Source organism: Martes martes (assembly GCF_963455335.1).
Source record: "Martes martes genome assembly, chromosome: 2".
NCBI lineage: Eukaryota > Metazoa > Chordata > Mammalia > Carnivora > Mustelidae > Martes > Martes martes.
Genome location: NC_137889.1, coordinates 139,930,346 through 139,944,478, shown reverse-complemented (window position 1 = coordinate 139,944,478; position 14,133 = coordinate 139,930,346). Strand labels below are relative to the sequence as shown.

The 14,133-nt window shown below is 53.1% G+C and overlaps 1 protein-coding gene across 1 annotated transcript in view; it reads right to left on the bottom strand.

Annotated features, from left to right (window-relative positions):
• Nucleotides 1-419: 419 nt before the first annotated feature.
• The window catches only part of NSD2 (nuclear receptor binding SET domain protein 2), an 81,715-nt gene continuing 68,001 nt past the window's right edge, over nt 420-14,133 (bottom strand). The window contains exons 16-22 of the mRNA XM_080831216.1: nt 13,887-13,990; nt 12,060-12,329; nt 10,993-11,109; nt 6,345-6,486; nt 6,017-6,123; nt 4,906-5,110; nt 420-4,038 (exon numbers count right to left, since the gene is read on the bottom strand). Coding sequence (XP_080687342.1) covers nt 3,767-4,038; nt 4,906-5,110; nt 6,017-6,123; nt 6,345-6,486; nt 10,993-11,109; nt 12,060-12,329; nt 13,887-13,990 — 1,217 coding nt within the window. The 3' untranslated portion in view covers nt 420-3,766. The remainder of the gene's footprint in view (nt 4,039-4,905; nt 5,111-6,016; nt 6,124-6,344; nt 6,487-10,992; nt 11,110-12,059; nt 12,330-13,886; nt 13,991-14,133) is intronic.

The following is a 14,133-nucleotide window of genomic DNA, read 5'->3' as shown; positions in this document are numbered from 1 at the left end:
CCTACTTGGGGTGGGGGTTGGCAGGGGAGAGGGGGCAGCAGGACGGTCAACCCCCACCACCCGCCAACACAGCCACAGCCAGAGACTCTCTGTTGGATAAGACAGAGGGCCAGGAGCTGAGAAGAGTCAGCAGCTCCTCTCCTGACCGTGTCACCTTTGATGGGGATTTGTGGTAATTTATTTACCCCAAAAAAGGAGGGAGGCACTTTTCCAAAAGGAGAGCCCCGCTTATTGTGTCTGGTATTGGCTGTACCTCCGGAGGCCCCATCAGCCTCTCCCTGGCAAGTTGTGAGCTGGACGGCAGTAGGAGGGTAAGGGGCACGTGTCGGGGCTGTGCCAGATGCTAAAGGAACTAGAAAAGTGGGGAAAAGCCCCAAACTTCAAAATGCAATCCCATATAAAATAAGTTCAAGAAAGAAAGCCTTTAAAAAAATTTTAATACAAAAATACTCATATACAGTTTTTCAAACACAACGTGCCACTTTAAATGCTATTTTCCCCTGACTGGCAGCTCTCATGTCTACAGTTCAGTCTGTTACCCCCCCCAGAAGGAATTTCAAGTTTTTAAGTCTGTGCAGACCGGTGAGAACGCCGAGTGTTCCTGAAAGGAGCCTGACCTCATCCTGTAGGAACCAGCGAACACCGACAGGCACACTTCAGTTCGTGTGTAATTTCTGACAGGGCATTTCACATCTCATCAGGGTACGGCGGACACCACGACGCCCGTGACAGCAATTCACTCTAGTGACTAACGCCCAACACTGCTGTTCGGAGGATCAAGAATTTGGCAACAGTCTTTTGTGTTAATTTTCATCAAACAGGCTTATCTGTAATTCCTGGAAATATGGTAGTTCTGGAAGGTGGGCACTGCACCCCCTGTGGTTTGTACATCAGGATCAGAACTTGAGAGGCATCTGAGGCGCAGACCTGAGCATGTGGGAGGCCCAGGAGGTGGGGTGTCGCATGCGGTTCCTCGCGGGACAGGGCAGACAGTCTCCCACGTGTTGTGGGCGCCACACTCGATTCCCCATAGTGGTTGCATGTCATGAGTGCCAGGGTGGACACGTCCCTGGGCCCCACACCCGGAAACGTGCTGGCGCGGACAGGCGCGACCTCACCTGCCAGGGCTGCGGTGCCGGCCATTCCTGATGCTGGGGAATCAGGAGATGTTGGGGCAATTTTCATTTTGTTTCTGCTTCACGTTCATGACAAAGGACTGAAGCGGACACTCAGGAAAACCGACTCCCCCCAATTGAGCTCTCCCTCAGACTCAGTTGAGCGCATCAGCCCCCACAGGAAGAAGCCTTGTAATCAGATTCATAAACCAGTTTTCTAGAGATTTTCAAAGTTAGTGTTATTTGCTCATTAGTTCAACAGTTTTTGGAAAGAGGATAACCATATTTAAAATTTTTCCAGTATTTCCTTCAGAAAGATTGTAGAAGAATTTGAAAATATCAAAGTGACTCAAAAATCACAAGATTTTACTCCATCAAATACAAAAATAAGTTAATCTGCTTCCCAAAGTGCACTGCAAGCCCAGTCTGATGGTCTGACTAACGCAGAAGCCCCTTCGCTGGTGGGAAAGGACAAGTGAGGCATGTGACCTGCACCCCAGGCCCCAGGCTCTGAAGAGAGGCCCCCACAGCCTCAGGCCCTGGCCCAGAACCCATGAGTGGAGGAGCACCTCTGGGCCTGTCACTGGAACCTTCCAAGTTGTTCTGGGAATGAGCATAAATCTATAATCAATCCAGTATTTTCTTAGGACGATTTGAGAAAAATTAGAGTTCTAAACGGAACCCCCCCACACACACTAGTCCCCGTGTCTTACCAAAGCAAGTGCATTTCCAGAGGCCACCTGAGCCACATGCAGGAGTGAACTGATGACCAAGCTCCCATGTCTCCTGGGTCGCCGTGTATGACTCCTTTCTCCAGGATGGCGGTAAGGAGAGGCGCCAAAGGGATGGCCACAGTTGGTAAAACTCTGCTCTTAGTGAGTGCTGGGGGGACCTGCAGACACCAGGGAGCCTCACCAGAAGCAGATTCTTCCCTGTGCTCAGAGCCTGGCAGAGAGCACCGCACCCAAGAGCTCGTGTCACAGAACCACGGAGAAGCAGTGAACAGGGATCTGGGTCCAAGGACATCCTGCAACTGTGCAAGGCAGAGATGACAAAAGGAAGGAGCAGGAGACCTCAGGAGCGGTTTTCAGGAAGGGCTGTGTGCATGTCTCTACAGGATACATGTCCTCCTTAGGTTATCTTAAGAAGAAAGAGCCAGAAAAAGGATCTGCTGCTGAATATTCCCTTCCCTCCCATTGCGAGCAGCGCACAGAGACTGCAGGCCCCCCGGAGGGCACACAGGTGCCTTGCAGGACCCCCGTCCTCAGGGTGCTCTGGACTCCCCACAGTCAAGAGGAACTTCAAAAGAAAAGCCAACTTTGTATTCCCAGCAGCTTTTCACTTTGCGGGGCTGGGCCTTCTACTGAGTGAGAGTTAGTGGCCATCTCCTGGGGAACTCGGGGCAGATGCCCGCCTGCTGCTGTGCTGGCCATGCAGGCCCGGAGCCCCGCCGCAAGCGTTTTTCCACAGTGTCCTGGCTGAGTACGTTTCTCATGAATAGACCCACAAGTGTGACTCAACAGCAGTAACTAGCTCTAAACCCTGGGTCTCTCCCCTCAGACCCTGAAAGAACATTGTTTTGGAAATGCATGTCTCCCGTGTGCACTGGGTCCCCGGGGTGGGGAGCACCTGCCCTGCTCCCGACAGTCACCTGTGGTGCCACAGGGTAGAACAGAGCTCCTACAGAGGCATCTCCACGAACTCCTCACTTTACACAAACTCACCATGGGGCCACACCCCTACCGAGTGGTGTGCCTTTTGCTGGGACAACTCGGGGCCGCACCAGTAAATACACATTTCAGTCGGTGGTAATTTGTGAAACAAGTTTAGCAAAAATATATTCAGAATAAAAGCCAGAAACTAGTAAAGAAAAGCCAAATGAAAAAAATATACAAAGTCTTCCCCTAAACGTTGGTAAGAACCGAGTACGTTTAGGAGACAGGCCTGGTCGGGAGAGGCCGGGCGGCACAGACCCCACACTCAGTTCAGATGCGCATTGGAATGAACTACAGGGGCACCTGACACGCACGCTATGTCACTATCACCACTCCTGGGGCTGGCTTCTCACTAGGATGGAAAAGAAGCATTTTGAGGAAAAATTTCACATTAGTATATAAAAAAAATCATACAGCTGTTTCATAAGAGCAAAATAATGATCAAAGTCATGGTTTCCAGGGAATCCAGGGTCTGAGTCCTCGCCCAGGCCCCACCCTGGTCTCTCCTGAGTGATGAAGACAGGTAAGCAGGCCAAGTAACATTGTTAAGATCAAAGAGATAATAGTGATCCTTTAGAAAAATACTACTCTCTACATTTCGGGTGAGATAAAAACATTTCATATGCCAATTAATTTTCAATTATAACTTTAACCTACAAAAATAGAATGGGAGGAGACCTTGACATTCTCAGAAATTCAAGTGTAGCTGTAATGCTGTGTAGTAAGGCTTGTTTGTCCGGGAACCTTCTGAACCTCGTGGCTCAGATGGGTCATCAGTGCAGACGCAGCAGGCGCTGCTGAGGATGGCTCAGTGGTGGACAGGCGCTCCCCCCCAGGAGGCCTACGCGGCTGGCATAGCGGCTTCGAGCTGGGTCCTCTGGGCCAGTCCTCCACGTGGCCCTCTACCCCTGGATCTGGCCAAGCCGCCGCCTGGCGCTATTTGCCTTCCGTGACCCTCCGCCAGCACCTTCTTTTCTTCCTTTTCCCCTTGGACTTGGTGGGTTCTGGAAAGGGTTTCTCAGTCTTGGCACTTCGAGCCGACTCTGCCCCCAAGTCGTGCTCACAGCAGCACGACCGCCCATCCTGGGTGGAACTGAAGGCCGTCCCCTCCTGGTGTTCCTTGCAAAACGAATTGGGGCAAAAGTGGCAAAACAAAGTGGAAGGTTTGCCACACACGTCACAATGATGCCAAGGACATTCCCACTTTCCTGCAATGAAACACAACAAATTAGCAGAAGCGACGGAACCCTAACAACGTCTAATATCTTCATGGTTGGAAACCAATTTTAAAACTGTCTGGTGAGACAGACACAAACTAAGACAAGACACTGCTTCCTATGGAGCTGTGAAAATGTAAAGCGAACGGAAGGTGGGCACTCACAGGCCTGGCAGGCGGGCCTGACAGAGGGCGCCCACATCCCCGAATCCCAGGCCGCCGCTCTGCACACATGTGGCCAGCTTCTGTGACCTTGCTATGGCCTGGACCCATGGTCCTTTTGGCACTCGTGTGTAGAGGTCACTATCACACCTCCAGCAAATAGGCTTCTCTCCCATTTGCCTATGAAATCATGCTTTTCTTTTTTTTTTTTTTAAGATTTTATTTATTTATTTGTGAGAGAGAAAGAGCATGAGAAGGGAGAGGGTCAGAAGGAGAAGCAGACTCCCTGCTGAGCAGGACCCCGGGATCATGACCTGAGCCGAAGGCAGTCGCTCAACCGAGTCACCCAGGCATCCCCATGTTTTTCTTTTATACTTAAACATGTTGGACTTTTCCTTTTGTAACTTCAGTTTCTCTGGCTAAGAGCCTGTTTTTATTCTAAGATCCCAGTGAATATTTTCACACAGGCACCTGTAATCTCTCTGAAACGAGGCTGAAAGTGCAAGGCAGAGGCCACTGCTTGACCCTCCTGGCCTGTCCCCTCCTCCCACGCCACCAGCTCCGGCGTGGCCTCTGCGCTGGGCAGCTGCAAACCTGGGCTGGGCCTTGTGACTTGAGTCACCAGCAAATCGGTGACCAGGAGAGGAGAGCCGTGGACAGGGACCCCCGAAGGCCACCAGGGGACCCGCTCACCCACCGAAGGGCCGCTTGCCCAGGCCCAGGCACGACAGGTGGTAGGCCTTGGTGCAGGACTTGCGGTCACACAGCACCAGCTGGCCACCGTCCCCACAGCGGAAACACTCGTCCTCGGATTCCTTCTTCCCTTCACCTCTGGTTCTCCGCCTCCTAGTTCTTTTCTTGGTCTTTTTGCCCTTTTCCTCTGAAGAGAGGGATGTTGATGTCTAGAAAAAGAAAGTGCAGTTTCCTTGAAAGAACTGCATGGACGGAGCCAGAATGAACTGCAAACTGCAGGAGTGGACGTGCAGGAGCTCCAGAGGCCTTTGGAGATGCTCTCACACCAAAAGGACAGAAAATGGGGACAGGACACATGCCCGGGAAGGCCACCCATCTTGCTAAATGGAAATACAGTTGAGCACAGAAAGTAAAAGCAGCTTTGCCGAAAGTCTCCCACTGCGGTACCTCATAGCAGCCAACCCGACCTGCTCCTGCCCCAAAGGGGTGCATCCTTGGCTCTTTCTAGTAGTAACTGCATTATGAGTAAGAGGGAATCATTCCCCGGTTGAAGCAGCAGACACTGACACAGACGCCCAGCTCAGGGCCCCATGCCTGGGGTCACCAATACCTTAGGGGCCAGGTGCTGTGTGGCACAACGAGGCAGGGAATCGTGACCCTTCCTGGAATCTCAGAATGGGACCTTACTTGTACCTAAGTTAGGGTGAGGTCATACTGGGGTAGGGGGTCCCGAGAGGAAGCAGAAGAGACCCAGAACAGGGGACAGGCCCCGTGAAGAACACAGTAAAGGTAAGGAATGCCAAGGGCTGCTGGAAACCACCAGAAGCTGGGAGAGCGCTGGGAGGGAGTGCACACTCTGGTTTCAGGTTTCTGGCCTCGAGCAGCTCCATTCACACCCCAGTCTGTGGGACTTTGCAGCCCTGGCACACTACCCTGGTAGGCCCTTGGCCTCCCTGCAGCCCACGGCCATCTGTGCCCATACCCTGTGGGGACCCCCTCCCACCTGTCAGAGCAAAAACTCAACTCAGAAGAAGCCACTTTTCACTAAGAGGAATGTGCTCACAGACGTCAGAAATGCTGATGTCTGCTGGGGACCATGGGAGCCATGCCTTTACCTTTGGTCTGTCCCCAAGGAACCCGCTGCAGTTGGAGGCTCCACACCGACAGACTGTTTTCTCGTTACCCAAACAATCCAGGTTGTAGTTGAAGGTCAGCTCTGTCCCTAGATGGCAAGAGACACACAGCACTGGAAACACTGAGCTCTTTGTCAAGGCGAAAGCCTCTGCCAGGTCCACAGAACATACTCTGGTGCCCTCACAGCTCTCCATGTTTGCTCGGTGAGACAGACGCTGGGAACAAAGCCACCTGCAGAGCCCCCGCCACCCCAATCCCCGGCCAGCCTCAGGGCTGCTCCAGGACTGCCTCGCCTTGGCCACGACGTACCTGCCGGAATGTCACACACGGCGAACAGGCCCACACGAGTGTCACCGTTCACTGTCCACTTGAGGGTCTCGCAGTTGGGCTGGCAGCTATGGTTCATAAACCGGGAATAGTTTCCTTTGGGGCCAGCGTCAATGATGCGGTCCTGTAAGGTACAACTGGAGAGTCAACAGCACTAGAACACGCAGGCACGTGGCGCTCAGCCATCGTGGCCTCATTTGAAGGCAACTTTCACTGTCTTAACCCTGCTGGACAGCAATGTTGTGCTGGAAACCGTGGTCTCCCATGTCCACTTGGACAGGACACCCCCAAACCAGTCCTGTTTCTCTCACTCACAGGGGGCAGGTCAGGACCACATGGAGAGGACCAAGCCCCAGTGAGTGCTAGCTCCCCAATACCACCCATCACATGACAGAGGAGGAGCCGGGAGACACGTGAAGGTCAACACCCACAGACAACAGAAACTCACATTCACAGACAGGAAAAAGAGGAGCCCAGTTCCAAAATGGACAAAGGATATGAACAAGCAACGCCCCAAGATCAAACCCAGACAGACGCAATCTAGAAAGGTGTCCACTTCCTTAAGCAGCTGACGGAAGAGCAAACTCCACCACTACCTGATCTCAAGCTGCACAGGACCCTTGGCCAAGACACAGGGCCCAGCCCCAGGCCGACAGGGACAGTTTGGAGAAAGCAAGTCGACAACAGTGAAGGCACAGGGGCCCACTGCGGCCCTGCCCTGATGCGAAACCCGCAGTGTGCCCATGCCTGTGAGTACAAGGATGTGTTCATTACCAGCAACAGGGAGAGTGGAGCCTAACAGTCACCAGCCGGCTGCACAAGGGGTCCCCAGGCCACAGGGGGCAGTCGAGGTAAGAAATGTATCACCAGGCAGGAGGGCACTTAAAATTAGGCACATCAAATATGATGGTCAAGAGTTTGTGCAAAGTTGTGTCTGAACAGAGCACACAAACGTGTACACACACACACACACACACACATATCCGTAGGCCCAGGAGCCCTGTGCTGGGTCCCCCTGCCCAGTGACGCTGCCCCATGGGGTCCCCCTTGTCCGGGCCAGGCTGGCTCTGACACCTCCCACCTCGGCTACACCCATGCCATGTGGGCTTGCTGTGTGGCCTGCTCCTTCACACCACATAAGGGGCCTAGCTCACCGCTATGTCCCATTACCCGCCACAGTCCCCCAGGACGACACTGGTGACTACTCTCTCACAACCTGTACTGGCAATCCCTCAAATCCTTTCCAGAACACAGTCTGCGATGCCAGCCAGCAGCGGGGCAGCCCTGTCCCCAAGGTCCTCCCCAGAGCGACAGGCCCCAGGGGATCCCGTGGGCACTTCAGCACCAGCTGAGGGCACATCCTAGGTGTGTGTGGGCACCCGGAGATGACCCACCATGTCTTCGCTCTGTTCTCTGTGCCTATGTACCCTGGATACCAGACCGTTGGTAACCACATGTCACAGTCTTTCTCCTAGGACAACACTCGATTTTTAACTTCATAGAACCTTCTCTGAGAACTTTCCCAGTTTTATACAGCTCTTTTGTTAATCTTTTGTTTTATGCACTCAGGGTTTCTGACGTTGATTTTAAAGATTTTTTTTTCCCCCACAGACAGAGATCACAAGTAGGCAGACAGGTAGGCAGAGAGAAAGGGGGAAGCAGGCTCCCTGCTGACCCTGGGATCATGACCTGAGCCGAAAGCAGAGGCTTTAACCCACTGAGCCACCCAGGCGCCCCCTGACGTTGATTTTAAAACTGTGAATATGTGCATTCCCAGTATTTGTGGGTGTGGGGTGTGGGGGGGACCAGACACCAATGTGCATAGCCTCCCAGCACCCCGTCTAGGAACCATAGCGGCAGCAAATGTCTAGTCTCCCTCCTGAGCCTCGCTCTTCATCAAGCAAGAGGAAGAGGACTTCTTGTCTGTCTCCTGAGCTGTCGTCAGGAGCAGGTCAACATTTTCTCAGTTCCTTGGCACCCATTAAGCGACTTACCACAGGCGTGTCTTCCTCTCGTCCGTCCTGGGCTGGGCCCATCAGGCTTAGCTCAGAGGGCTTAGCTTTGCTTCGAACGATACGCCAGGCACAATTCTAACCCATCAATAGGCTCTGTTTACAGAGGTTTTCAGGCTTTCACCATGAAGTAATGGGGTTTTAATTTTAACTCTCATGTTATGTTGAGAACTTTGTTTTTCTGGCCACGCTTTATAAACACCCTGGCATTTATATCCAGGTGTGGCACCCTTCAGCTACTCCGTTCCCGTGGCATCCACGGGGCCACCACTATGGCCAGCGGGCACAGAGCTGGTCCCTCCCCTCTTCTCCCAGCCTCAGTGCCATCACCTTACCGCTCGCCCACCTTCATTCTTAGATAAGCTTCAACTGCCATCACCTGAGTCATCAGCTCGAACTCCAGGCCATCAGAGTTCATGACCTTGGCCACCCTTGCCTGTCTCATCTTTGTTCCTGTCAGGAATGACATTCTAGGCACCCTTGGCTCCTTGTCCTCACACTGTCCCTTAACTAGAGCTTCCCCACACCTCGGCAAGCCACCTGGAGCTCCTCCTCGGCAGTGTCCTCCTGAGGGCTGGTTCCTGGGTGTCTTCCGCTCAGGCACTGCTCACAAAGGCGCTGCTGGGCTGGTGGGTCTGTCTGTCCTCAGTTCTGCTCAAGATGTTCTCCGCATATACTTTCTGTTGTTGCCTTGGGAGTGAGCAGCCACCGTGTCCTCTCAGAACCCTATGTATAGCTCTTTTATGATTCTTACAATGTTGCTGCACTGTGGATCTCCTTCTTTCTCACATTTTTTTTCATTGAATTGCTTTTATGATCTCTCCAAGCCCGCCCCCACTGCTGCCTCCCTGGGCCCTCCTGCATCCCTACAACCGCACCCAGTCAGGAGGCCCCCTCCCCTGCCACAGCAGGAGAGGCCTAAGGAGCTGTCCTTTGTCACATGCATGGCCCATGCAGCTGCTCTATCCACGACGCTCTCTCCAGAGTCTACCTTATCTGACAGAAGTGTACCAAGAGCAGCCTTCTCTCTCTCTGGGCTAGCGACTGCCAAGTTTTTTCTTTCCTAGCACTCTTAAGGCTGCAGGCTCTGGCGGTGTCTCCACACAAAGGTTCAAATTCGAGCCACTGCCTGTTCCATGTCTCGTGGCCCCCAGGATGCTGTGTGTGTGGACCCTTGCCTCCACGGATCCGGCTCTGGCAGGGCCAAACTCTGCCCCTGACCTGCCGTCCTGCACAAGTGGGAGAGCTTCAAGGGGGGTGGACAGATGGTCCGCCTTCATCAACGGCTGGTTATTCTTGGTTTTCTGTTCATCTACTGAACTCCTGTTTGCCAGCCTCTGGGGTCTGTAGATCTGCCTCCTAGAGAAGCCTTGTGGATGGAAGTGCTGGGCTCCTGACAGGCCCAAGAGAGGAAAAGCGGCCTCCCCTCTAGTCCAGGGCCTTCATCTTTCTAACAATTCTTTTAAGAAATTTTAAACTTACAGGAAAAAAAATGGAATACTACCACAGTGACCACAAGGATACCCTTCACTTAGACACACCGACTATAGATCTTTCCCCACGCTTGCTCTGTCATGTTACACAGATGTGTGTATGCTTACACCGACATACATGTGCACTCACACTCCTTCCCTCTGCGAGTTACCAACCTCAGACGCTTAAAACCGAAACACATCAGCGCAATTTTCTCACAAGGAGCCTGTCCAGACCTCACCATCAGCCCGAGAAACGTGACGTCAGGAGCAACAGCATGTCCACAGCAGGGTTTCCCCATCTCCACGACAGCCTGTCCGGTGCCCCCGCCCCAAGATTTAGGGTCTCGGCAGTAAGCACACTCCTTGTTGCAGGGTCTTGGCGCCATGACTGGTCAAGTTGCAGCGAATGACCAGAACACGGTGCTGCTGGGGCCACAGCCTCCCTGGGGACAACCCTGTGAGGTCTCTCGGGCCACCCAAATTACAACAGGCTGCTCTCCAGACCTCATCATATTGTTTTTTGTTCTTCCATGAGTTTTTTTCCTTCCATGATCACACACATTTGGTGTGTGATCATTTTCTACCTTGTTTTCAAGTATTCTTAAAAAATAGCCACAACTTCCTGCTAGATTATGATATTAAGGGCAAGCAGCAGCAGAAAAATGCATTGTGTCTGCCTTCCCCTCAACCAACATTCAGGCACCAAGCAGACTGCCCTGGGGTCAGACCAGCCTGCTGCGTCACTACCCTGGAAAGGGCCTGTCCCCATCGGGTGCCAGCTGCCAACCTGCACTTTGTCTCACTCACCCCCACTCAGGAAAAAGCCATCTCATCCATCCTCCCTCTAGCACACGTATGTTCCAGACTGTTTTTGCACATCTGGGCTTTAGACAAGCAACCAACAATCAGGAAGCTCCACCATGCAACTCAGAACATATGTAACTCTCCTAATCTGGGCTTTTCTCCTCTGTCCACTGACACTCCGCCTGTGCGCTTCAGGAGAAAATGTGCACACACTGGACAAAAGCAACACACTGACAAAACGATATTGTCACAAGACAAGGTCGGCCATGAGAGGCGCCAGCGCCGGGAACCATGTTCAGCACGCTTCAACGCAAGCTGTGAAGGTCCAGGCAGCACTACCTTGTCTATGGTGAGCATGTAGAAGTGGGTGATGTCGTTCTCGTGTGCGTATTTGATTCTTGCCATGCATTCCTCCTCGTCAATCAGCTCGCCAACATACTCGTTCACAAATTCTCCCTGGAAACCAGAAGAGCGTGGTGATGATGAAGAACAGATGAGCCAGATCTCAGTTCCAAAGAGCAGGAGCCCACCGTCGAAGCAACCAGAGCAGGGCACCACACGCGCCCTTGCGCTGTCAGGGGCAGGCCCTCTCAAAGGCCCAGTTAACCTGAGCCAAGGCAAGTGACTTCATACATGTTGTATGCAGGCGGTCAAAAAAGAATTCATCCAAGCACCCCTCCCAAAGCAGCAACACCCTAACTCTTGCTTCCTGCAGTGACCTGCCTCTGGGGACACTAGAGTGGGACCCCAAGCTTCCACAGAACTTCGAGCTGCAGTTCCTCCTCTTCCCCGGCAGAATCCACATAACAGGAGTCAAAGAACTGGCTACCAAGGCAGGCAGGAGAACAAGACCGCAGGGATTCTGTATGTTTCAAAGCAGGCTTTTTTGCTCAGGATCAGGCTGAGACCAAACCTTGGGCCTGAGGCTGTTGCCCCCAGGCCACAGCCTGGCTTGGCTAGACAGAAGCACAACAAGCAACTCCAGTTGTCCCCTACCTAAAGCACGCACCTGGTCGCCCGGTCTGAGGACAGAGGCAGGCGGACTGTACGTGGCCTCTGGCACTGACGGCCTGGCCCTGCACTGCCCCAGACAGCACGGCCTCCTCCCGCCCATTCGTGACCCTGAGTGTCCTGTCCGCTTATCCAGCGAAGGGCTCCTTCTCAATCTTTCATATCCTAAAGCACCCACCAAAATGCCAACAGGAGATGCTGTAAGGGGATTTATGACTTTTACTTGGATAGGCAGCTTTCATGTAACATTTTACAATATTCAATTACAATAACTCAAAACCTTTTTAAAAATATCATTCTTTCATGAGTACAAAAGCACAATAAGCAAATGAAAGTTTAAGCCACCAAATGAACCCAAATTTCTTCAAGGCAAGGGAAAGGGACCTGACACTCACCTTTCTAATGTCCCGCTTGGCGACCAGGCCCCACCCTTTGCCGTCTGTTTTGATGATCTTGGTCTCGGGATACTGGCGCTTGGTGAAACACTGGTTCTGGCAGTACTCGCCCGCAGGACACACCTGCGGGTGGCACTCGAACATCAGCATCCTGTTCAAACACTCGGAGTCAAAGCCACAGGGATTCTCATCTGTAGGCTTACAGTTGCACTTTGGGATTTCAGAAATATCAGCCGTATAGATCTGGACTTTCCCATAAGGCTTATTCACCTGGAGGGGAGAAAATTGGCATCTTATGAGCCGATATGTGAAAGAGAACAAGCATCTGATGCCCCGGCCTATTCCTGTCCCCACCTGCCCAGCCTCCCAAAGGTCTGAGCTTCCAAGGCCCAGCAGGGATGTCAGGGGTCACATCCCGTCTCCCACAGGTGCAGCTCGCAGCACAGGCCAACCTCTGACGTGGGACCTCTAGGAGGTAGGCTGGATGCAGATCTCCTCCCACCCCAATTCCACGTTCCTCCTCTGCCAGAGAGAGCAGACACTTCTGCAGCCAGGCTGCCACGAGGAAGGACAAGCAGGGCACCTGGCCTTCCAGCACCCTGAACCTGAGGACCCGCAGGCTGGGGACTGAGCACGAGGACACGGTCTCTGGCTTCGTGAACTCACAGCTTTTCATGATGGGACAAAAACAACCCAACAAAAAGCCACAGAGAGAAGTGAAGAGAATCTAAAGCAGAAGCTAACAGTTCCAGGGGAAACGTAGTAGACCCCTCACTGCTATGAGGCGACAATGGCACAACACCAAAGAGCAAGCTGGAAACACACCTCAGAACCTAAAAGTCCTGCAGGGTGCCTGGGCAGCTTTGGTGCTCGAGCCTCTGACTCTGGATTCTGGCTCAGGTCACAGTCTTGGGGACTGTGGGACCAAGCCCCACGTTGGGCTCTGTGCGAGAGTCTCCTTCTCCCTCTCCCCCATCCCTTGCTCACACATGCGAGCACACTTTCTCTTGCCCTCTCTCAAATAAATAAATAAATCTTAAATTTAAAAACAGTATCTAAAAGTCCCAAGCTCTCTGACCCAGTAGCTCTGTTTCTATGAATTCGCCAGAGAAAATACTAAGCACAGATCACTACAGAGAACGCTTCCTTTCCACACACAGGGACTGTGGGCCCTGGACAGCCAGCAGGCAGCCGGCACACACGCTGCAGGAGGGTGGCAGGGTACGGTGGCACTGGCTCACCAAGTGCTACAGCTATGAGGAGCACCCTGATCTCTTCCAGAGCCCAGGCTCCCTGCACTCAACACAGGGTCCACCTTCAGGAGCGCCCCCACCATCCTTCCTTGACGTCCATACCCTCCAAGATCAGAAGGTCATGTTGTCTCCAGGGCTCCAGGTGCCTGAGCCCCATCTCAGCTGAGCACTGGCCCGGGCTGACCATCTCTCATATGAGCTTGTCCCCAACACCTGGTGATGGCATGCTCCCAGAGGTCGACCTGCCCTCAGCCCCTCCTGCTCCAGGCAGCCTGGCCGGGACTGGCCCTTGCTGGCTATCAGATTGAGACTCATACAAAGGCAAAAGTGAAACTTCCAATGCAGAGACGCCAGTTCCCCCGGCCCTGCACCCAGTCACCCTCCCATGAAAGGACACACACTCAGCAATGACAGCATCTGCTCCTGCCTGTGACTCCTCTGGCAGCCGTCCAGGCCAGGGAAACAGATGCTTGCTTGAGGTGACCCCCTTAGCCACCACAGCCAGAGGATCGAGACTGATGCCTGACAGGCACCCGAAGGCCCCTTAGTGACACCTGAGCCATCTGCACGTTACCTTGATGTGCTTGTATGGCGGGGGCTTGCGCTCATTCTCCTGCGTCTCTCTGGCTTCCCTTTGAAGTTTGATTTCACGAAAACGAGCTTCAGCTTCCTGCAGTGCTGAAGAGCCAATGAGACACGAGTGTGAGTGAGAGGTTTGGTAAGTCAGTTCATCCCTTTACCCTTCCAGCTCTGCATCCCAACGGCTGACTGTGGCCCCCACCACCCTACCAGGCACAGTGTCCAGTAGGCATGGGACTGTG